The sequence below is a fragment of the Muntiacus reevesi genome, chromosome 1 (assembly GCF_963930625.1).
Source record: "Muntiacus reevesi chromosome 1, mMunRee1.1, whole genome shotgun sequence".
Taxonomy (NCBI): Eukaryota; Metazoa; Chordata; class Mammalia; order Artiodactyla; family Cervidae; genus Muntiacus; species Muntiacus reevesi.
In genome coordinates, this window is record NC_089249.1 from 151,941,614 (window position 1) to 151,966,123 (window position 24,510).

Consider the following 24,510-nt stretch of genomic DNA (forward strand, 5'->3'; position numbering starts at 1 on the left):
GAATGTGTGAACAGTATGCAACCCTGCCCTCTTGCCACGTATCATCATTTCAGACAGATTTGTAGCAAGGCTAGGAGGATGAATGTACAGAGTCAGGGGAGAGAGGTGATTTAATGTGATTACCAACCATTTATTCTCATCCAGGCTCTCTGCCAAGTGCTCTATGTGCATCCTCTCATTAAGCCTCCCAGTGGCCCTATGAAATGGTTATGACCCTCATGTTACAGATGAGAAAAACTCAGAGAGGTTGAGTAACTTGCTTATGGTCACACAGCTACTTACAGGGGGTCAAGATTGGAACCCAAGTCTGTTTGACTCCAGAGCCAGTATTTTCTCCATGGACTCTGCTGTCCATGTGTTAGACAGGAGAATATGGGTGAAATGGTGCTCTTAAGATTATAAAATAACTGTGAAGTCCATATCATCTGCTCTAACCCCAGCTCTTGCTGTGTTTTCAGGAAATTAGTTACTTCCAGTTTCCGGGAGAGCTCTTGATGAGGATGTTGAAGATGCTGATCCTCCCACTGGTAGTCTCCAGGTGAGGGGCAGGTGTTCAGCTGGGAGGGCTGGGGTGCGGTTTCCGGGAGAGGCTTCTGTACAGATTCTGTCTGGGCCCTGCTCCTGCGGTGGGTGTCTGGACTGCAGGCCCTGGATGGCATGGTTGTAGGGTCCTTGTGGGGAGGAGGCTGGGGCAGGGGCTGCTGGAGTCTGGCTCATTCAGTGGCACCGGTTGCTTCAGTCCCTTTCAGTGGACACTTTGTTGACTTAATTTGGAGTGATTTGGAGTCCTAGAAATTGACCTGACTCCAGTGTAGCTCAGGGTCAGGGAGTTCAGGCCCTGCTCCTGTTCAGGGAGTTCAGGGAGAGAGTCTCTAGGTGATGAATGCAGCGAGGCGTGGGGTAAAGGTGACCTTGGAAACGATCACAAGATGATATCCTGGCTCAGCTATGTGCTGTACTTGCCTGCAGAAACTTGGACGGGTTGTTAGACTCCTCTGAGCCTCAGTTTCCTCATCTGTAAAATAAGAAAAAAGAAAAAATCTACTCCAAAAGGTTGCTGTGAGGACCATTGGAAGCTATCTATTTGCTAAACATTCAAGGACTGAGCACAGGCTTTGAGGGCAGACAGGTGGGAGATGAAACTGGAGGATGGGCTCTTCATTATGAAAGACCTTGAATGCCAGGCTGAAGCATTCAGTCTTTCCCACTTGGGTGAGGGCCAGTGCAAATCCTTGGAGGTCACCTGGTCTCTACCACAGATGTGCCGGTGAGTTTGACCGAGGCCCTGGTCCTCTCTACGTCTCAGAATTTTCAGGGGTATAATGAGTTGGTGGCTCCAGATGGTGGCCAAGAGCCCTTTGCTCTGAGACCATGGGTTTAGAACCCTTACCTCCCAGGACTTGTGTGTAGGGAGGGAAGGGGACAAACCCTGAAACCTGGATTCAGGGGGCTCCTGGATGTAGGGGGCTCTGTCCCCCTGGGCAGGGTCATTAGCCTTCTTGGCCTCCCTATTGCTGAGGAGGGAGCCAGCTCCTCTCCCCTGCCCCTCTAGGGTGGCAGAGATAATAGTCCCCCATTATCTAAGAGGCCAACTAATGGTGCTTTCTGCTGCCTGTAGGAGACCTTGCCAAGCTCAGTTCAGCTGCATGTAGGCAGCATTTGGGTCTCTCAGGACTCAACCTTCAAGGCTCTGCTAAAAGGCCATTTCCCTCCAGAAGCCTTCCCTGACTCCTCAACCGTCTTCAGTGGTTGCCTCCTCTTCATGGATCTTTTGAGTCATTCGTTAAGTCAGGGAATCTGTCAAGGTCACCGGTAGCCTCCCTATTGCTACATCCAAAGGACACTCTGAGTTCTTGCTCTGCATGACCTGTTCACAACATTTCATACACTTGATAAAATGATTGGTCACTCTTTCCCTCTTAAAACACTCCTCCCTATGACCTTACACTCTCTAGCTTTGTCTGCTCTCTGCCCCTTCATCCCAGTTTCACCCCTCCTCTAATCAACCTCTGAATTGCAATTTCTCAGGCCTTTTCTCATCTGTCCTCATGGCTTTAACATACCACCTATAAGCCAGGTTTATAGACCCCCGACCTCCCCGACCTCCCTTCTGAGAATTACTCAAACTACCTACCTGACACGGGGTGTGTGTGTGTGTGTGTGTGTGTGTGTGTGTGTGTGCGCGCGTTCAGTCATGTTCGACTCTTTGAGACCCCATGGACTGTAGCCCACCAGGTTCCTCTGTCCATGGAATTTCCCAGGCAAGAACACTGGAGCCAGTTGCCATTTCCCGCTCCAGGGAATCTTCCTGACCCAGGGATCGAACCCATGTCTCCTGCATTTCCTCTATTGACAAGCAGATTCTTTACCACTGTGCCACCTGGGACGTTGCCTTGATATTGACTTGATATTTCATGAGGATTTCAATTTAGCATAATCAACATGAGATTTTTGCCCTGTAAACCCATTCCTTTTCCTGTTTTCTGCTTGTCAGTAAGTGGCAGCTCCACCTACCCAGTTATTCAAACCTCTGTGTTTATTCTCTTCCCCACCCCAGCTCATCCATCAGTGACTCCAGCTGATTCTTCTCCACAACTAGAACCCATCGTCATCCCCACCACAGGTGCAGACTCCACTGTGACGTCACTGGTCTCCAGGCTTGGGTTTTTGTTCCCCTCCCATCTCTTCTCCACCTGGTGTCCAGAATGGTCTCATGAAAAGCCCATCCGGCCAGCCATTCATTCACCTAAAACCCTTCAATGGCTCCCATGGCATTTAGTATAAACCTCACATCCTTAACCTAACTAGGAGGCCCTTCAGGGTCCTCCCAGCCTGTGCTCCACCTGGTCTCGTGCCTCACTCACTCCAGCATCCTGGCCTCGTAGTTTTGTAAGCAAACCGAACCCTCCCCATCTTAGGGTCTCCACACATCTCAGGGCCTTCCTTCTGCCTGGAGCCTGCTTCCCCAACACTTTCCATGTCTTCCCCTTCCTCTTCCTTTAAATCTCAACTTCCATGTCACTGCCTTAGAAAGGCCCTCCCCACCCATCCCCCTTCACTACCACCTTCACTCTCCCCCATCATGCCCTCTTCCTTTTCTTGCTTAGCACTTACTATGTGTTATCATTCTATATGTATGTCATTGTTAACTTGTCTTCCACTGGACTATACTTTCTGTGGAGGCAGAGGCAATATTCTGTTGAGGTTCCACCCAGGAACTTGTCAAATGCCTGGCGCGTTTTAAGTGCTTATTAATACTTGCTGAGTGGATTAATGAGTTCAACAATTGTGCTTTCTGGCATGTGGCCCTGTACTGAATGCTGTAGATGCAGAGATGAATGAGGTTCTGTTTACTAGGAGCTCACAGGCTGTGAGGGAGACTGATGAGGAAATAGACAATTACACAACAGCTAAATAAACATGCTGCCGGAGGACCACAGGACTCTGTTGTTTTGTTTCCTTTTCCCCAGTTGTATAGCAATACTATGGGGCATCTTCATCACCCTTTATTGTTGACCTTACTCACGGCCAGGGTGTTGCCTCTTACTCATAACAGAAACACTTCAAATGAAGTGGCCCTTGCATGGACCCTGGAATCAGGCAGACCTGCCTGGGTTCACATCCTGGCTCTGCTATTTCCTAGCTGTGTGACTTTGGGCAAGTTATTTAACTTAAAAAAAAGTCCCGAAGTCAGGGTCAAAGGCCTAGGTCCTAGGTCTGCTTCTGCCACAATCACCAGGTGATCTTGCGGCAGGCAAGTTTACCTGGGCCTCAGTTTACCCAGGCTACCCAGTGATTTTAGGCCCATCCAGCTCTCTGAGTCCTGGCTCTCAAAGGCCTGGTCTCACGCCACCAGACTCAAGCGCTTTCTCTTGGCTGAAAGTGGAATGTGGTATTAACTTGAGAAAAGCCAGTGCATGTTTATATGTTTCATGTGTTTATATTATACAGTTTGGGCTGGTGCAGAGCAACCATGTCACTGAAAAATGAAAGTGCTGTAAAACTTCCCTATTAAGGGAGAATTAAACCTTCTTGAGAGAAAACGACACATTTCTAAACGCCTAACTGCTCCATCCCTGAGCCTGTCTTCCTTTAGCTTCAACTGGTCTGTAATCCATCTGCTCATCCATCACCCATGGTTCCCTGAGCTCTTGCTCTTGACCAGCTCAGGGCCAGGCATTTTTATCCTCAAGGAGCAGCCACTCTGGTTTGGGGCTTGTCGCTCAGGACAGAGCAAAATCACCAAAGCAAATTTGAAAATTCAACTGTCAGGCCTCATTCCCAGCTTGCTGAACCAGAACTGCCAAAGGGCCCAAATGAGTTTGTTTTAAAAGTTCCACATGTGTTCTAATGGTTTGAAAAGAAACTGTGATGATTTGGGATCAGAACTTCTGGCTGGATAGCTGAAGAGCCTGGCTTGAGGGCTGTTGCTCTTCTGTTCCCGGGCCTCCAAGCTGTACCCCCAGGGACAGAGGCTTCCTGCCATGTAAATTGCTCCAGGGCAGTGCAAGGATACACAGCAAGGCACATTTGCTTCAATTCCAGTAACCTGCAAGCTGGGGTCCCAAATCCTGGCACCCATTCCCCTCTTCCTGGAGAATCTGCCTCCCTTCCCTACACCGAGCCCCTGGTATCAGGCTGGTCCCCTCGTTAGTTTCTAAGCATGCCACGTACCACCTCTGCTCAGGCTGCTCCCCTCCCACGATGCCCTCTTCACCTCTTAATTAAGTCCCCCTCTATGTTGACAAGGGCATGAATCACTAGGGGTCACCTTAGGGTGTGTCCACCTGTTTTCTGTCTCTATACCTTCCTTCTCTCTACCCCTTCAAGACGAGCCAGAAATCCTACCCTCCTTGTCTTTATAAGTCATCTCCACTGACGCCCTATTCCTGGAGTGGGGTTGGGTGGAGGTGCTTCCCAGGTTCTGCTCCTAGTGGCTCATCGAGGAATGTCTTCTGAACACGGACAACCTCCTTACCATAAAAAGGATCCTGAAGAATATGAATTCGTCTCTTTCTCAGGGACATCACAGGGTCTGGTACATCATATGTGCCTAAGAAATGCTTTTTAAATGAACAAAGAGCAGTAGAAGAAGTTGAGGCAGAATTCAGGCAAGGTTTATGACCAACGTTTGAACAATGATTCGGAGTTATCTTTTTAAAATGGTTTGCACTTTAAAAAGTTACATAAGCGAATTACAAACACTGGATAACAAACAATCCTATCATCCCACATCCCTAATTCTGCCCCTATTCTTTTTCCTGAAAATGTTTGTTCTTGTCTTTCTTATTAGTGAATTCACTAGGCCCAGGGTGTGGTCCTTGGCTTACTGATTCAGAAACTCAACCTCATCTGAGCCCCTGAACTGGTCATGCCTGTCCTCTGATACCGGCAAGAAGCAGCCAAATAAACCAAATGTCAATTTCTTCATCCACAGAGATAAATACAATTGCCAAGGAGGACAAATGCACCCAGCCTCTGGCCAGAGCACCTCTCCCTGTAGACTCATCACTTGGGGACCTCACTGGTTAAATCTGTGCTGGCAGGACAATTATGTAACGGTATAACCTGTATGAGTCTAAATTTGCCATTTTTAGTTTTCAGGGCCCAGGTGGTGGAGTTCCATCCTTCATGCATTTAAATTTAGTGAATTCAATTACATGTGGTATGAAAAAGAGAGAAAATCTTTTAAAGGAGACAAATGGCTTCCCCCATTCAAAGAGCTATGTCCTGGGTGCCTCTACCGTGGGAGAGCTGGGTCCACTTCACCCTAAGTCAGTCTCAGTTCCCACGTGTCTTGCAGAGTGAGCATCTCCCCACATGGCTGTGGTGATTCTAGGCCATGAAGAGAGGATTGTATGATTTCTTTTTCACATCATGGCCTCCAAGTGAATGCCGTCCACTTCAGCTGGTGATCACCTAAAGAAACAGCAACCCAAAACTGGGAGGAAAACTGTCTTGAATGAAAGTATATACCTCCTGAACTTTACAAACAATTTAAGGGATCTTCAAGGGAAAATTTAATTATGAATGGTTTTTGCTTTATGTACTGACTTGAGGCTGAATATGCACAAACAGGAAGCCCATTTTCTTCCTCTTGAGGCCTGCACCCATTGGCCAAGATCGGCTTATAAATATTAATAGGTGAAGAGAGAACTGGAACATCTGATCTTGCCACTAGCCTGTTGCTCTGGTTCCTTCCACATAGAGTCACTGTTTAGCACAGGTCCTGCACGGATTGGTTCCAGCCTAAACACGGCCCTTTGCGGGTACATGTACCTGCTCAAGCCACAGGGATGCTCAGTTCTGGCTCTTCGGTCATACCAGAGAGCTCAGTTGTGGTTCTTCAAAACAACTTCAGCCATGCTCTGAGATTAGCCTTGGAGGTCTTTAGTGCTGCAGACCTTGGTCATGGGCGCCCTAGGAAACCCTGATTCTAACTTCAAATTGCAAGAAGCAGGGGCTAGGGTTTTAGTCTCTTTCTTCTCAGAAGGCCCCTGAGTCTCTCGTGCAAATTAGGGCCCTTTCCATAACTCGGCAGATTTTAAGGTCTCAAGAAGGGGTGCTTCCATCAAACTACAAGTCTCTCCCTTCCCCCCCACAATTGTGTGCCTTCTTGCCTCACAATTGCCGCTTGAAAAATTCTTCTAAAAACGAACTCAACTGCACGGAACACAGAAGCCTCAGGCAAAATTTAGAAAGCTCTGCCTCATGTTACATTGGCATCGGAACTAGTAGTCTGATGGTTAGCACCCGCCATGGCACTGTACTTGGACTGTACTGAGGACCTTACCACTCTCTTCTGTCTTCTCTGTGCTCCACTGCTGACTGATTCCATGCTAATTACACCTTCTTTCATTAGAAAAGTCAAGCCTTTGGAGCCTTCCTTTCCCATTTTCTCCCTGTAATATCACTGTTGCTACCTGGATCCCTTTTGCTTTACATTTATTATTTAACCCAATTTACATTTATGGTTTAACCCAAAGAATACTGGCAACTTTCTGTTCCTTTATGTTCTTGGAAGAGACCTCACTGCTGTGCTGTGCTTAGTCACTCCATCATGCTGGACTTTTTGCGACCCCCATGGACTGTAGACCGCCAGGCTCCTCCATCCATGGGATTCTCCAGGCAAGAACACTGGAGTGGGTTGCCATGCCCTCCTCCAGGGGATCTTCCCAACCCAGGGATCAAACCCCGGTCTCCTGCATTGCAGGCAGATTCTTCACTGTCTGAGCCATGAAGGAAGCCCCCAGATTTGCCCCAACACCTGTTATTTACCACACTCTTCACCTCAACCATAAAATAGACACAATGCCTTCTGCAAACTTACAAAGATGTTCCCAGCAGGTGCTATGGGGGGAGGGGGACCATTTTGGCCCCAGTGAGGTTGGACTTTGCTTCTAATGTTGGGAGGTCATCTAAGCCTTGTTTTCACACATCCCCAGACAAGAGTGATGCAAGGAAGCAGGGGTGGGTCAAATCAGCATCTGGATCCAGCTAGGGCCTCCAAATCTCCACTTGCTTTTTGCCAAACTCTCCTCTCCCCTCATTCTTCAACGTCTTAAACCAGGCATCATTCAAGGAAAACTGAATCCATGTGTTTGTGACTCACTGATGCTGAACATGGCAGAATGTTTTGTTAGCTCCACATCATAGCAGATAAATCCACGAGTGTGTGGGTTAATATGTGAATGTGTGCTGTAGATCTTTACATGTGTATTGTGGGAGTGTATGTGTGCACATGTATATCTATTTCTTTTCTATTGTAAGAATTTTAGACTGATTTTTCTCAGAATGAGGAAGTCATGTTTGGCCAAAGAAACCAAAACCTCCCTTCTCCCCCTTCCTGAGGAACTCTAGTTTGGCAGACAACTCCCAAACACCCACGTTCTAACTTACTGGAGATGGTTCTGGGCCAAGCCGCCATTGAAGTCTGGCTTAAGAGCCAGTCTGCAAGGGGCAGTTTCCTGGGGCGTCCCAGGGTAGACAGTCAGTGGGAGGGAGGTAGGAGGAATGGGTAGCTTGCACTTCTGAACTCTACCCCACAAGTCATGGGGCAAATGTTCTTAGCAGAGCCCTGCTGACCTTTCTGATGGGAGCCCTGGGATCACTCTTTGGCCCTCTTGCCCAGTCAGCTGATCACCTTACTCATCAGGAGGGGAAACAAAGCCCAGCTGTGGGCTGCGGGTGGGGTCAGACCATCAGCTTGGTGACTTCGAAAAACTTCCAGATTTTATCACCCATCACAGACCCCCAGGCTCTTCCCCCCTTCCAGTTAGAGAATTCCTACTCATCCTTCAAGGATCTTTTCAGCAGCCACCTCCTATGGGAACTCCAGCCTGATTCCCAGATTGGGCTAGACACCTGCTCTAGCCTCTCTCAACCCAACCACAACCCAGGGCTTTGTGATGTCCAGCCTGCAGTTCTCTCCACCCACCTGGAGGCCACAAACCCTCCTCCTTTCTTTTTAGGAGCCCACGACACGCAGAGCATGTGTTCAGCATGGGGCATTCTGGGAACCTATGTGAGTCTGGGGAGGTGGGTGAGGTCTTGAAAAAGTTCCTGCTACTCTCCTCTGTGGACAACCACTGTATGGGGAGGGTCAGGTTCAAGAGCCTGGGGCAGGTGGGCCCAGCTGGACTAGACACTAGCCGCCCCTCTGGAAGAGGGAGGGGAAGTAGAGGACCTGTGTTCCCATATCCCCTGGGTGGGTTCTTTCTCTCCCTCCTAACCATGGCATAGAGGCACTGGTCATAACCAGTCATGACGGTTGTCCCAGGAAAGCCATTCCTAATGGTGGAGGTGACTACCTGTGGCCACAGAGCTGAGTCACGGTCACATGTGGGAAAACTGGCTCCCTCCACCTGACATTCTTTGCTTCGCGGAAAATAAAGGGATAGAAGACTGGAAACTGGATGGACCCTTACTGCTCTTGGGAACTCAGCCTTCCTAGTGAAAAGTGGTTGAGACTGACATATGACCAGACATGAGTTCTCAAGGGCTGCAACTGCTTTTGCTTTTGACTGAATTCATGCTTGTTACTTGCAAGTTCCCAATCCATCCCCTTCTCATGGCCAGTGGCCTGGGAAGGGGGACCTCCAGAAGGCAGCTGGGGACACAGCAGCATCCCCCAGATCCAGGCCTGGCTCCTTGCCACCCCTACTCTTCCCTCTCTCACTCCTCCTCCCACACTCTGAGCCCTGAACTTCATCCCCACCTTCCCACCCACCCTGGTCCCATGGAGTCTACAGTGGAACCAAAGAGGTTTGGTCTGCGTGGCTCCAGGGGCAGGGCTGGGCTCAGTGTAGAAATTCTCTTCCCTGGAGGCAGATGTCATACTGATAAGTATAACTAGCCCACAGTGAAGGTAGTGAGTCCTCTCTCCCCTGAGGTATGCAAACAAAGATGATAGAGTAATTCTCACCCTTGGGAAGGGGGTGCTGGAGCCAGGAGACCTAGACCTTAGCCAAGTGGGAGCCTAGGCATCCTGCCTTAGGTCTCAGAAGAAGTTTGGCTTGAGCGTGGGGGTGTGGCCGGGACAGCAGGGAAGTGCTAACGTGGCACTTGCTGTCAGCTGCTGGGTCTATGGTCCGCTCAGGGGAAGGAAAAAGACCTGAGTACTTGGAAGGGCTGACGGGACTCCCACGGACCCCTGGATGCCTCCATCTCTTGCCTGTTGGGTGAACTGCCTGCAGCTGCACCCAGAGGCCAGCTTCGTAGAGCCTCCCTGACTAGATCAGCCAAGGCCAGAGCCCAAGGACTTGGCTCCTTCCTGTCTTTAACTTCCCAGTGCAGGATGTTGTGATTGTGGATGTTGTCATGCTGGTAGACCAAGGTTCAAATCTACTTACTCACTGTGTGACTTGAGCAAGTTGCTTGCACACCTCCAGTGATTGGGAGCTCACTACTTCTCAAGGAGGTCCCTTCCAGGGCAGGACAGATGTTTCTAGGAAGTTATTCCTGGTGTTGAGCTGAGCTCTGCTTCCCCATGGCTTTTCTCATGGATCCCAGTGTTTCCCGGGTCTGCTCTTCTATGCTCCACAGCCCCTGGCCTCCAGGCTGGCATCACTGTCCCCCACCACCTACCCCAGCTGCCCTCTCTGGGACACACACCTCCCTCATTTGTCCCTTTTCCAGAGGGTCTCAACGTCAAGGGCAGGTCTGTAGCCTCTTCAGCAAGCCCTCCAGGCTTCTAGCTATACAGGCTGCCCTTCGGCAGCCTCATTCCCCAGTGACTCACCAAGCTGGCAGCAAACAAACCCCCCAAGTCCCCCTTCCGCGTGCTGCAGCTGGGGCTCAGCCCTTCTCCACCCCAGTGTTCATGCTCTCTGGGGTGCTGAAGCCAAGTATGGCTCTGCATGTGTCCGTGTTCATTTTCATCAGGTCAGACTGAACTAGCCTGAGTTCTGCTTAGTTCCAACTCCCTCATCCAGCACACTGGCTGTTCCTCCCAGCTTCCCATCCTCTACAAATCTGATCCACATGCTGTCAGTGCCATTGGCCAAGCCATTGATAAAAACAACCGGGAAGGAGAAGGCTGAAGGGAGAGCTCCAAAGTACAGCTCCAGAGACCCTCCCAGGTTCTCAGCACTCGAAGAGGGCTCTGCCTGTGATAGTCATTCTCACAGTTCTCAGGAGGCCCTGTGCCAACTACCTCAATGTCACACGGACACACAGTGCCAGGGGCACTTTGCTAAACCTGGCAAGGGAGCCGAGGCTGGTCCTGGTGACTTGTTCTCCAGAGCCCACAGTGGGTGCTCACGGTCATCAGAGCTCAGAAGTCACCCCCTTTCACAATCTAGTCTAGAATTTCACCCTAGCTTAACACACACACATATACACACACACACCAGCAAACCTGCACCCATGCCAGGCCAGGCCCTGAGCTCTCAGGACCTAGAACTGAGCCAGATTCTGCCCTTCCCTAGAGGAGCTCACGGTCTGCTTGGGCAGGTGGCCATGAACATTCGATGACAGCACAGAGGTATCCTAGTAATTGGAATGTGTTGACTACTTGCTATGTACCAGGCACTCTTCTAAACCTAGACTAACCCTCACAGTAAACAATCACTATCCCCATTTTGGAAAAGAAAATAGCAGCTCACTTCAGTATTGCTGCCTGGAAAATTTCATGGACAGAGGAGCCTGGTGGGCTACAGTCCATGGGGTCACAGAGTCAGACATGACTGAATGACTGGGCACATCCCTATTTTATCCAGTGGGAACTCAGGAACGTGCCCAAGCCTCCCACACAGTGAGGGCTGTGTGCAGGCAACCAGGAGCTGCCTGGCCTGGTCTGGCGGGCTCAGGAGGCCCTCAGAAGGAGGAGGTACCTGAGTGGAGACTAGAAAAATGGGCGGCAGCAGGAGAGGACCAGAAACAAAGCAGGGAAGACAGCGGCAAGGTAACAGCGTTCCCTCACTGTTCACTGCTTCTCTCAGCATGTGTGTGGGCCAGCCTGCCCAGTGCCAGAGCTGGGTGGTCCCTGGGGATTCAGAAGTGAGTGTGCCAGCAGAGTGCCTTGGAACAAACTGGGAAGTACAGGGTGCCCTGGGGAAGTGAATGAGATGGCCACAGCCAGGGAAGGCTTTCCAGAGGAATTGAGGTCTGAGCTGAACTTGGAAAGCGCAAGTGGAAACCAGTTGGGTTGGAGAGATGTGCATGGGGTGGGGTAGGGGTACCAGGCTAAAGGAACGGCCAGTGCAAAGTTGGTTCAAGGAGCAGCAGTGAGAGCAGGGTGGCTGGAGAGGTACCAGTGAGGAGAAGAATGATTCTAAGGCCGTGAAGGAGTGTGGACAGTTCCTGAGGGCCAAAGGGAGCCACCACGGACTTCTGACAGGCGGGGCCCCCAGCAGTCTGAGCAGGCTGTCTGCCCTCCACAGTGAAGTGTGCAGGGAGCAGCGGGTACCTCTTCTGGTTATGTAGGGTCACGATACTCACCTCGGGGGTGTGCATGAGAACAGGTGAGGGTCAGTAGCAGCCTTTTTCTCCCTCCTGGAGGAGCCTGGCAACAGCAACTCCTTTCCCCTACCCCTGCAAGTGGAGCAACTACCAGATTACCAGATTGCAACAGACAGGGCCCAGGAGCCAGTCAACTCCCCAATCACATCAATCTCTTGAAACATAATCCCGGGCCCGGCGGGGTGGCCAGATGGCTTAGGAGGGAGTCCCAGAATTTTGGGTTTCCTGAAGCTCTTCCCAGGGCCCTTGAGGATGTGGGGGGTTCCCAGGAGCATCCCTATTCTGGGAGTTGGGAAGGCAAGTTTACTGAGTCTTCCCTACCTATAAATCACAGAGCCAGAAGGAACATTTGAAGTCAACCTCATAGAATCTCCCACTAAGTCTGGAAGCCTTGATCTAGCATTCCAACAGGTGGCCACCCAGCCTCCACTTGGATACCTCCAAAGATGGGGAGCTCACTACCACAACTCTGAGGGCAGTGGCCACAGGGCGGGTCATGAACTCTGAGAGCTGAACTAAAGAGGTATTACATGGACTGAATCACACTAAAATTATGATTAGCCAAATCTGGAAGGCCTTATACTTCCACAGGAGTTAAACCAGATCTGTATCATGGGGAGTCACTGTGGGAGAAGGGAAACCCCACAGGGCTGAACCCCAAACCCCTGTCCCAATTTTAACTCTACAACTGACCAGCTGGGCAGCTTGGTCAATCGTCTCCACCCCCTTATTTTTCTTATCTGTGACTTAAACTATGCAGCCCAATAAGGCAGTCCCTGGTTGTAAGTGACTGGTGAACCTTTGAAATGTGGATAAGTGCAACAGAAAAACTAAACTTCTTTTTTTAAATTGATTTAAATTTAAAAATTTAAAACCAGAAGTAGTTTTTATAAGCTTTTTCTATCAATTACACATTGAAATGATAATATTTTGGATATACTGGATTAAAATATTAAAGTTAATTCCACCAAAAATGAACATCACTTGTTTCTTTTTTTTTTTACTGTGACTGTAAAAAAATTTTACATTACAGGGTGGTTCACCTTATCATCCCATCAGGAAATACTGACACAGGAGATTAAGGATCCAATGAGGTAGATGTTCAGGTGTTTGGGGACAGTTAAGGTCCAGACAAATCATGGTCTCTGTGGCTACTGCTACTTGTGGTTGTGTTTTTAATTGCACAAGTAAGACATGCTCATTCTAGAAATAATAGAGAATGTGGAAAAACAATAAAAACAGAACAGAAATTGACTATAATCCCACCACCCAAAGACAGCTACTGGTAAATTTTCTTGTTTTTTCACTGTGCATGACCATGTGACCTAAGCAGGTTCTCAGAAAGGCCACTTTAACTAACAGCTTGGCCCCAAAGTCTACACCTCAAAGAACCCCCTCCAGCTGAATGGCGGGACCTTGAACTTCCTTTCCTGTGACTGTGAGTTCCAGGAGTGGCCGCTGTCTCCTGTGAAATGCAGGCCCTCCGCACTCAGCTCCGGTTCTCCTCCGCCTCTGCCATCACTTGTGGTCACCCCAGTACTGCTGGCACCAGCCTGGGGAGGGGAGAGGAGGGTCTTCTCCGATATACTGTCAGCTTGGGGAGGGGAGAGGAGGGTCTTCTCCAATATACTGTCAGTCTGCGGAGGGGAGGCGAAGGTCTGCTCTGTCATACTGTCAGCTTGGGGAGGGGAGAGGAGGATCTTCTCTGATATACTGTCAGCCTGGGGAAGGGAGACGAGGGTCTTCTCTGATATACTGTCAGCCTGGGGAGGGGAGGCGAAGGTCTGCTCTGTCATACTGTCAGCCTGGGGAGGGGAGGAGAAGGTCTGCTCTGTCATAGTGTCAGCAGTTCACCACTGCTGCTGCCACTTCTCCTCAGCCAGTAGGGAAAGCTTTTCCATGCTGGGGGCTGGGAGCACGGCTCCAGAGCGGACCCGCTTGGGTCCCGGGTGAAGGAATTCTCTCCATGTTACCCGTTAGCGCTCTCCTCTCCAGAGCCCCCGTGTCGGGGGTCCCTTGGGCGGGATCCAGAACTGGCACTCCCTTTCTTAGCACATCGGTCTGTTCCTGAGAGGGCACTAACCCCGGGTGAGACTTCTCCTTCCTCGGGGTGACCTACTGAGGGGCCCCTTGCTTCTTTCTGGGGTCTGATTTTCACCTACACCCCTCTCCTGCACAATCCCTCAAGCACATCTATGTTTATCTGGACCACAGAAGCTCCAGGGCACCCTGCAGAGAGGCAAACGGTCTCATTCTTTGCTTTCCCCACTTGACATTAAATAGGAACACACTTCCAATGAAACCATCACTTCTCATGGTTTCATAGAACCCTATTGCATGGATAGGTTGTAACTTTGAATCTAATCTGCCTCAGTGATTTAAGATGGCCCCCTGTTTTTGCTCTTATAAATACTACTTCCCTATATACTTTGTTTACTTTGATATTCTCAGATCTAAGGAATGTTTAGTTTTCCCTTTTCAGACTTCCAGCAAATCCTACTAGATGTGTTGTTAAACCCTACCCTCCTCTGTGTCCTCCTTGGGTTGGCATTCAAGGCCACTCCCACACCTGAGCTTAGTCCATCCCTTCTGCCCCACATGTCACCCAACCTCAAATATGACCTGAGCTCTGACCACATTAAGCACCACGGTGTCCCCACGCTTTCGAGCCTCTTGGCCTCCCTGTTGGCTCATGGTTTCCCACTGCCTGGCACCTCTGCCCCCATCTCCAAATCTTCTTCATTTTCCAGTGCCCTCTCCTCCAAGTAACCCTTCCTGATTTCTCCTAGCTGTAAGTGACCCCTCCCTCCTCCGAATGAAGACAGCATGTCCTTGTCCCCTCCCTTGTGGTACTGATGCAAACATCATGTCCTGGAGTCCACTTATGTCTCGAGGGTCCAGGTCTGTCTTGCTCCCCACCCCCCTCCCAGAGCAGGAGCTGCTTGAGGGACGGACTCTGATTTCCTTCTGTGGGCACAGGGCATGGCACAGAGTGGACATGCACTGCTGCTGCTGCTGCTGCTGCTGAGTCACCTCAGTCGTGTCCGACTCTGTGCGACCCCATAGACGGCAGCTCACCAGGCTCCGCCATCCCTGGGATTCTCCAGGCAAGAACACTGGAGTGGGTTGCCATTTCCTTCTCCAATGCTTAAAACTGAAAAGTGAAAGTGAAGTTACTCAGTCGTGTCTGACTCGTCATGACCCCATGGACTGCAGCATGCCAGGCTCCTCCGTCCATGGGATTTTCCAGGCAAGAGTACTGGAGTGGGGTGCCACTGCCCTTCTCTGAGGACATGCACTAAAGGACTAAGTAACTACAAGGGTGAAAGAGGACAGGCCTGGAGCTAGGGACTGAGTTCAGCCAGCCACTAGTGTCCTGGCTCAGGGCCAGGGCTTCCCTATGGCCTGCAGTAGTTGGACTTGGCTCTGCGGGAGTCTGTTACAGTCAGAGGCCCATTTGGCCCTGAGCTGATGTGCTGGCCCTCGTCTGGGGATAATCTCTCTCATGGATAATGTTGCAGGGCAGCCCCTCATTTCTCCATTAAATCTCATTACCAGCCCTTCAGGATTTACATTTAAGACCCACCCTAAGCCCATCACTAACATATGGTGTCTTGGCAGACAGACATGAATGGAGATTGTAAATATCTGACTCATTCATTCATTCACTCCTTCACTCAGCAGACTACACTCTAGCAGTTCTGGAGTGTGGGTTCTGGCTCCACAGGCCCAGCATTGAAACAGACCCAGGCTCAGCCCTGGAGGCGCCTTCAGTAAATAGTCAACAGCTTAGTGAGGTGGGACTGGGACAGCACAGGGATAGTGGCATCCCAGCAAAGGGGTCTTACCCCTGTCTGATGGTCAGGGAAGGCTTCCTGGAGGAGGAGACCTTTAAACTGTGTCTTAAAGGGGAGTGAGCCTTTGCTACAGCAAGATCTGGGTGCTCACAGGCAGTGGTTACAGCCTGGGGTGGGGGAGAGGCTTTCTGTGCTCAGCTCTGATGCTAGATGATGCCTGCTGCAGTCTAATGATAAGAGGAGGTGGATGGGAAGGGATTATCTGCTCTTGTTTACATGATTAAAAACAGACAAATACTTCCTTTATCTGAAAGAATGAAAGGGCTTTGGGGAAAAATCCTTTTGGCAGCAAAGCAAAGTGCAAGCATCTCCTTAACTGACCTCACTTGCTCCCCCCACACCCTCAACCCCCTCACGCACACCCCCAACCTCCCCCCCACCCCACCCCCCGACTCCCCGCCCCAACCCGCCCCAACAGCCATGAGAAGAATAGCTCCAGGGTTGACTTGCTCTGGTGGGTGGCAGGCAGAGGTGGGGAGGAGTCAAGAGGAAGGAGACCCACAAGACCCTTCTCACAACCTCCCACGTGGAGAGTCTGGGCCCGCCACAGGGTGGCACCTCTCAGGGAAAATCTAACCATGCTCCATTTTATAGATGCAGCTCCTGATGTCCAATGATGGACGCCTGGGTCACAGAGCAAGATCACCAACTCCCAGCCTGCGGCTCTAACTCACTCCCTCATTCAGGCTCAGTCATGAGTTCATTCAAAAGCCTGCATTAACCACCTTCATGCGGCAGCACCGAAAACCCATGCTGGGCACGAAGGACACACAGACCTGCCCCTCTGCTCACACGTCCTCAATCTGATGAGAGAGACAGACAGTGACAACCAGGGTCATGAGAGAGGAGCCCAGGAGTTGTAGGGACTCTTCCCATGGGCTCCTAACTCTGGGGGAGAGGCAGGTAGTCCAAAGAGATTTCACTCAAGACTGAGCTTGGTCTCATCTGCTGGGTAGGAGTTGGGCAACTGAAGGGAGTTGCTAAGAGGACAGAAAACAAAAGAAAGAACATGTGGAAAAGTCTAGAAGTGTGAATGGGCTTGGCTGATGACACCGGGCAAGGGGACAAGAGCAGAGGGGGGCTCGATGGAGTCAGGGGATTAGGGGTGGAAGGATCCCCATGCTTGCTCATTCCCAGGAGCTCTGCGAGGGTGCCAGGCAGAGCAAGGAGGGGGTGAGAGTGGGTGCACCTGAGTGCTTGGCCTGCCCACCCACAGACGCTGACACCCACCGCTCTCCCAGCTTGATGTCCGGCCTCGCCTCCCTGGATGCCAAGACCTCCAGCCGCCTGGGCATCCTCACCGTGGCGTACTACCTGTGGACCACCTTCGTGGCGGTCATCGTGGGCATCATCATGGTCTCCATCATCCATCCAGGTGGCGCAGCCCAGAAGGAGACAACTGAGCAGAGTGGGAAGCCCATCATGAGCTCAGCCGACCCCCTGCTGGACCTCATTCGGTAACCCCCGCAGCCAGCACCCTACTTGGGAATGCCACACCCGGGTGGGGCTGCTGACTCCACAGGCCCAGCCCTGCCTGTCACCCAAGGAGCGGGAGAGTGGGTGGGGACAGGTGCTCAGAGTCTTCTCTTGATCGCTCGTGGTCACAAAGGGTCTTCCACAGAGGCCACACTCTGCCCCCTCCACCCCATGCTCCCCATGGGCTCACACTGAACTGTCCACCCACCCCCATCAGGACGGGATGAGCAGGCGGGCAAAGGGGATGCAGTAAGGATATTCACCAGGAAGGCAACAGTTGCACAGAAGTCCTGAGCTGGGTGCAGTGTTGTAGGGAGAAGTCACGGGCCATTCTGGGTCCTGAGGTGTAAAGGGGGAAGTGGACAGTCATTGCTGGAGAAGTCGGTTGGGGCCAGACCATGAAAAGCATTGGGAACCTAAATTTTAGGAACCTTTACCCTAAAGGCCACAGGAAATGGGTTTTAGACATAGGAGTGCCATGATCCAATTCAGAAGGCTTACTCTGTCTGCCAGAGTGCTGGTGGATAGGATTGGGGGCGCAGAGCCAGAGAGGAAGACAGAGGAAGGGATGGGGCCAGGGTGGTAGCAATGGGCCTGGGGGAGGAAGGAAGACTGAAGGCTGCGCAGGAGGTAAAATCAGCAGCAGACGGCGAGATGGGGGGAGACGTGGAGGAGGTGGGGCTGCTGATTTCAAAGGTATGAAGGTGTCTGGCCTGGGCACCTGAGTGGGCTGCAGCGTGGTCGCCAGGCTAGAGGACAGTGCGGAGCAGGTGTGGATCTCCTGGGGGAGGTGTCACCTGGTGGTTGGCTGCTGGATTTGAATCCTGTGGGGAGTCTGAGCCAGAGATGGAGGTTGAGAGAAGAGCAGATAGAGGCCTTAAGAAGACCCTGATGGCAAAGGGGTCTCCCAGGACAGTGTGGGTATGGACAGCAGGGCTGGGACTAAACCTAGGGAAGCACCACATTGGAAACAGTTTATTGGGCTCAACAGGGTGTCCCACTAAACTTGCTCTGTGGACTTCTTCTGGTCCCTCCCATTTTCTTGCCAATTTCAGATATAAGAAATCCAGTCCAGGACTTGCCTGGAGGTCCAGTGGTTAAGACTCCCCACCGCCAATGCAGTTTCCATCCCCAGCTGGGGAAATAAAATCCCATGTGACACACCACACAAGCAAAAAAAAAAAAAGAAAAAGAAAACTTGTAAGAAATCCAGTTCAACCTAACAATAAAACTCTAAACTCATTCCATTTAAAACAGATCCTGTCCTAGCCTTTTGCTGATTCAGACATAGAAATCGGAGTGAGGAAGAAGGTCATAGCAGGCTTTTCCTTCTTTCTTGCTCTATCTACTTCCCTGTTGCTAGCTCTGGGGCTGCACAACAGAGAGGGAGAGGGATGGCTAGCAAAGTCCTCCTTCACTGGAAGTGGAGTGAGCTGGGGTAGGTGCTCCCTGATTGTATTTCTTCAGGGGAGACTTTGTGGGCTCTTTGGTGCCCCTCCTATCACTGGTATCTCTCACCTGTTATCCCCTTGACTCAGACACTCCCTGCACCATTTGGCTGCTCAGGGTGCCCTCCTCAGCCCTGATCTCTGGTGTCTGGGGACACCTCACCACTACTCACTCCAGTGATCCTCTTAGGCAGAGTCCCTTCTGCAAAGTTCACATTGCCCTGTGGAACACACACAGACACACACACACACACACACATGCACACATCCTTTGTGGATATGCAGGCCTTTCCCAGGTCCTTTGGACATGAGTCAGGCACCAGGTCCTACACGCCGCAGATCCTAGAAGACACAGTCAAGGTCTTTGAGTAGTTCTCTCTTGACTTCAAGTGAAGGAGAAGCAGTTCTCTCGTCCCCTATGGGGGTAGATGCCCAGCATACAATCCCTCTCTCTCCCTTTCTCTTTCTCCCGAGTAACCCTTGCCCTCTGTATCAGTCAGCTGTTGCTGTGTGACAAATCTTCCAAAGACCTAGTGCCTTAAAACAACCACCACATGTCTACAGGTCAGATGGAAGTTCCCGCTGACTTGGACTGAGCTCAGCTGAGCTGGCTCATGTGTCTGCAGGCAGCTGGCCACTCCACTGGGAAGAGCTGCTACAGGATGATCTTGGCTTAGATCTAGCTGTGCTCCTCACGTTCCCTCATCTTCCTGCAGGCCAGCCTGGATTTATTTCATGGTGGTGATGGGGTTCCAAGGGACAGCTAGCCTGGGCATGTCCTTATGAGGAAGATAGAGGAACAAGAGAGGGAAACAGAAACATGCCAGTGCTTTTGTAAGTCTCTACTTTTGCTGAGTCCACTAACATCCTATCAGCCAAGAAGAGTCATGTGGCCATGACTTAGGGTGGGAAGGGATAGCAATGTGACAAGGCAAAAAAGTCGTTGTGCCCTGTCTGACTCTTTGTCACCCCATGGACTGTAGCCCTCCCGCCAGGCTCCTCTGTCTATGGAATTTTCCAGCAAGAATCCTGGAGTGCGTTGCCATTTCCTACTCCAGGGGATCTTCCCAATCCAGGGATCAAACCCATGTCTCCTGCATCATCCTGCACTGACAGGCAGATTCTTTACCACTCAGCCACTTGGGTATCCAGGCGTGACAAGGCATCAATGAATAGGGGCCATTGGTACAATCAAGCGACCACTCCCTCCATCGTCTCCATTCTCCAGGTTCTTTTAACCCTTTGGGATACGTGATGAACAAAGGATCACAAAAGTGCCTGCAGTTTTGTTCCTCCTGTGTGCTTCTCACCCATAGGGCCAAGAGTTACAGGCAAGGTCTGCTGTAGCCACCTTTACTTGCCTGGTGATTCCATCAGTACGATGGTGTTGTACACTTTCTGTACACTGACACTGCCAAATCTTGTTTCCAGCGGAAACCTCTCACCTGCACTCCAGATTCTTCCATGCACTTGTCTAAAGGCATCTCAAAATGAGCACATCCGAAGCTCAACACTTGATTTTCCCCATAATCTGTCCTTTCCTCAGTCCTCCCATCTTAGTCTGGTGTCTCTTTTTCTCTCATGTCCTGCATCCAGTCTTTCAGCAAATTCTGCCAGCTCTGTAATATCTTAAACCTTATGCCTTCTGTCCTTCTACCACTTCCACCTTTGCACAGACCACCATCACCTCTCTCTTGAGGGTCCAGTATGGTCACCTGCTTTCTCTCTGCTTCCCTACAGTCTGTTCTCAGCACAACAGTCAGATGGATCCTTTATAAACCTGCTCACAACCTGTCACAGGTTGACACAATCCACAGTGTTCACCGTGGCCTATGGGCCCATCATGATCCACCCCACCACGTACAGGTTGGGCCTCTGACCTTCACTCCAACTCTCTCCTGGCTCCAGCCTGCTGGCCTCCATACAGCCCTCGGAAGGTCCTTAGGATCCTGTCTCAGCACCTCGGCCTCCTCGCTGCCTCTGTCAGGATAGTCCTTCTCATGCTCCGTTTACACCTCTGCAGAGGGCCCTCCCAGCCTCTCTCTCTTCATAGCCGGTCTTAGTGCCTGCCATTACCCTATCTGTGTATTTCTGTCTCTCTTACTGGAATAAAGTATGCTCCGGGAGGGCCAGTTGTTTAAAAATCATCCTGCTGTATCCAGGAGCCTAGAGCAGACCCACACAGCGGAGGTGCTGAGTGCTTGCTGGTTGCATACGTGGGAGGCGGGGACATCTGTTGCACCGGGGCCTGAAGCCCCAGTGGGGTTTGAGGCACTGACACGGGGAAAATGGCCAAGCAGGAGGTGTCGAGGCCCGGGTGAGTCTGCCCACAGCCACCCTGGAGGACGGTGCAGAGCTGCTGGAGCGGGAGGAGAACCAGGAAAGCTGATGTCCTGGAAGCCAAGGGCAGAGGAATTTCGAGAAGTTTCATGTCTAAGACCCACTATTTCTAAGATTTGGTGCCTATGAGTCATCATTTCTTGGAGCCTATGATTCGAAACAGCCTTTCCCTGTGGTGGAAGGAGTCTTGGCGCACGGGGAGCCCCCGCCCTCCCCAACGGCCTCCCCTGCTCAGGGGCTCAGGGCCCTGGATCATACACACATGTCAGAGTCAAATGTTCCAGGAGGAGTCCCTGCTCTCAGCTGCTTTTCACGTGGTGAAAATTGATACTTTTGGTTTGAGGTTTTTCCCCCAGTCGCTCTCAACCCTGAGCAAGTTTTTTTTGCAAAGCTGGGTGGTTGGACATCGCTGTCACCGTGTCTCAGTCAGAGAGCGGGGCTGCAGGGGGGGATCACGTGCTTCCCGCCGGGACCCTCGTCTCAGCTCTATGGGATTGCTGTGTGGCTCTTGGGGGCCAGCCCCCTTCCCGGGCCTCTTCCCCCAGTGGGTTTCAAGATCCCTTCTAGCTCTGTGGTTCTGAAACACAAAGGCCTAGAGGCCAGTGAGGAGGCTTCTGGGCATGGGCAGAAATTTCTGGAGGCAGGTTCTGGGAGACGAGGTTGGCAGGACGGTGTAGAGCTCAACCTTGCAGACTTGATTCCAGGCTGAGGGGGTGGCTGCTCTACTTGAGAAGGGGGAGGCCAGTGAGTTTGGGAAGGATGGATCAGAGCAGGGTAGCATGGGGTGACCAGGATGTGCCTAGAGGCAGGGGGATGCCCTGGGAAGGGGCGTAGTCACTTTAGTTGCCTTCAACCCACTTTTTTTTTTTTTTAAATATCATTTTATTAGTTGGAGGCCAATCACTTCACAACATTTCAGTGGGTTTTGTCATACATTGACATGAATCAGCCATAGAGTTACACGTATTCCCCATCCCGATCCCCCATCCCACCTCCCTCTCCACCCGACTCCTCAGGGTCTTCCCAGTGCACCAGGCCCGAGCACTTGACTCATGCATCCCACCTGGGCTGGTGGTCTGTTTCACCACAGATAATATACATGCTTCAATCCACTTTTATTAAGTAACTTCTCTGGGCAGAGGCATTGGACTGAGAGCTGGTGGGGAGAGAGGGCGGGGGGAGGCGTGCGGTGGGGAGGGCAGGAGAATAAAGGTCCCTGCATCCACTCATCAGTCATCTTAGGACAGACAGATGGGAAGAGTGCCCTGGATAGCCATTCTCGGAGTCCTTTTCTAGCTCTGAGGTTCTGAGAGGCTGTGCAGAAAATGAAGACACCAGCAGGGAGGTTAAAGCAGCCGCCTCACCCTTGCTCTGGCCCAGAGCAGATGCCCACCAAGTGTTGAAAACAGGAGTACAGGTGACCAGGAGAGGGAACTAAGAAATGGAGGCAGACATGACTAAGAAAAAGTCAGAAAGATGAGGGCTTCAACTGAACAGGAAAATAAGGCTCACAGCATCCTTCAGGATGGGAAGATATACATTGTATCTCTCTAAGATGCTTCCAGAGGAACACAACAGGCCATGTCCCTGGTTGACTCTCCAAGACATGAGTTCATTTCCTAAGACTCCAAGTGGGGGCTCCAGAAAACTGATGTCTGCTCACAGGGCAGCCTCCCAGGACAAACCCAAGTGAAACACCAATCAGAGCTGGGCCCCTTCTTTGTTTTCTAATCTTTCAAAAACACCAGAGAGATTAAGTCAGCTTGGCTCTATTTATAGCCCCCAGTCACCCCTTCAGGGATTGGATGAAGCTCTTGGGAGCTGTGCTTGGAAAGGAACCATTCCCACCTTTGGAGTTTGGGCTGGGGCTGGGGATGTGGGGATGTGGGTGAGTTTGGGAACTTACAAATAATAAGTGAGGTGGACCGTGGCCTTGCCCCAGGAGACATGCAGGGAGGCCTGGGGCAAAGTGAATGGTCTTGGCCGACTAATATCTCCCAGGCACATTATGTCTGAATTTTATGTAACTACCACCAGGAACCCAGGTCTCCTGGGGAAAAAAGGAAGGCTTCCCATGGGTCTTCAAAACCAAAAGAAAATGTATGTTTTTTCATTTAATAATCAAAAGTATAATTGTTTATAAAAATCTGAGGATAGGACTTCCCTGGTGGTCCAGGGGACACAGGCTTGATCCCTGGTCAGGGAAGACCCCACATGCCAAGGGGCAACAAAGCCTATGCACCATGACTACTGAGTCTGCGGGTCACAACTACTGAAACCTGTGCTCCCAGAGCCTGTGGTCCGCCGCAAGATAAGCTACAGCAATGAGAAGCCCGTGCACCATAGGAAGACCCAGTGTAGCCCCCGAATCTTTTTAAACACAGTTTAAAAAAAATCTGAGGATAAGCTTGTTGATAATAATACAGCCACATGCATCAGGAAATGCTTTTGGCTGCTAGTTAAGAGAAACCTGAAGCAGCAGAGGCTTAACTAATGTAAAGATGTGTATTTTCTCTCCAATAAGCAGACCAGAGGTGGCAGTTTGTGATCACCAGAAGCCCATGCTCCCTCCACCTTTGTGCTTTCCCATGTTTATTTAGCACTTTGCTTTTCTCATCAGTGTCTCATGGTGCAGTGAGGCTGCTAAAGCTCCACCTGTTATGTCCATGTCCTAGGCAGAAAGAAATGAGCTGGAGGAAAGGACCAAAGGGTTCTGGCTGCACGAGCATCTTTGCAAACTTTTTCCAGGAAATGCCACCCAATCACTCGCACTTACATTGCATTGACCACCCCTCTGGAAAGAGAGGCTGGGAGACAGGGCTTATTTTCAGGGCCCTCTTGGTCCCTGTAACAGCCTTCAGTTTCTGTTAGTGAGAAGAAAGAGTGGAGACTGGGTAGACAGCTAGTCATCCCTGCCACAGCACATATTTTAAATTATTTTCATTGTTAAGGACGTTGTAAAGAGATGAACGCGTGAGGTATACGTTCCGTTCGCTTTCTTAAGTGTGACCTTTTAAATGCTCTTGGTTTCTACTCAGGCTAGAGTGACTTTCCTTCTAAGTTTTCTTAGAGAAACATTTAGTCACTCGAACCTACTGGGACTGTTTCCAGGAGACATTTTCAAACTGCTATCACTGGTGCAGCGTGGACATCCTTCATTCTGGCCACAAGTGCTCAGACCAGTGTGCCTGCTGTTAGCTTTGGCTCTGCTTGATTTCCAAAGCCCTTGCCAGCAGCTGTTGTTCTGGTGAAAGAAATTTGCTTATCACTTATTGAAAAAAAATCCTCAGGTGAGCTTCTTTAATCTCAGCTCCTGACCCTGCTTTCCCTCTCCCTTGTGACAATGCTGAAATCAGTGGGGAAAACCATGACCATTCTCTGCCTTGGCAGTTTTCTGCCTTGACAGCTCATTGTAAGTCCTCTCCTAA

General features: G+C 50.8%; 1 protein-coding gene and 1 long non-coding RNA gene across 7 annotated transcripts in view; one reads left to right on the forward strand and one right to left on the reverse strand.

Annotated features, from left to right (window-relative positions):
- Positions 1-169: 169 nt before the first annotated feature.
- Positions 170-21,124, reverse strand: LOC136151614 (uncharacterized). Of its 2 annotated transcripts, XR_010660069.1 has the most exons (4): positions 20,623-21,124; positions 17,558-17,633; positions 17,133-17,217; positions 170-1,015 (listed from the first exon to the last, which is right to left on the reverse strand). It is a non-coding gene; the product is annotated as an uncharacterized lncRNA (long non-coding RNA). The 2 variants fall into 2 exon arrangements; XR_010660068.1 differs by lacking the exons at positions 170-1,015; positions 17,133-17,217 and adding an exon at positions 13,459-13,514.
- The window catches only part of SLC1A7 (solute carrier family 1 member 7), a 32,616-nt gene continuing 19,255 nt past the window's right edge, over positions 11,150-24,510 (forward strand). The window contains exons 1-2 of one of the 5 annotated variants that reach the window (XM_065912864.1): positions 11,150-11,404; positions 17,035-17,275. In XM_065912864.1, the coding sequence (XP_065768936.1) occupies positions 11,353-11,404; positions 17,035-17,275 (293 nt within the window). In that variant the 5' untranslated portion in view covers positions 11,150-11,352. The remainder of the gene's footprint in view (positions 11,405-17,034; positions 17,276-24,510) is intronic. The other 4 variants (XM_065912841.1, XM_065912871.1, XM_065912857.1 and 1 more) reach the window with 4 other exon arrangements.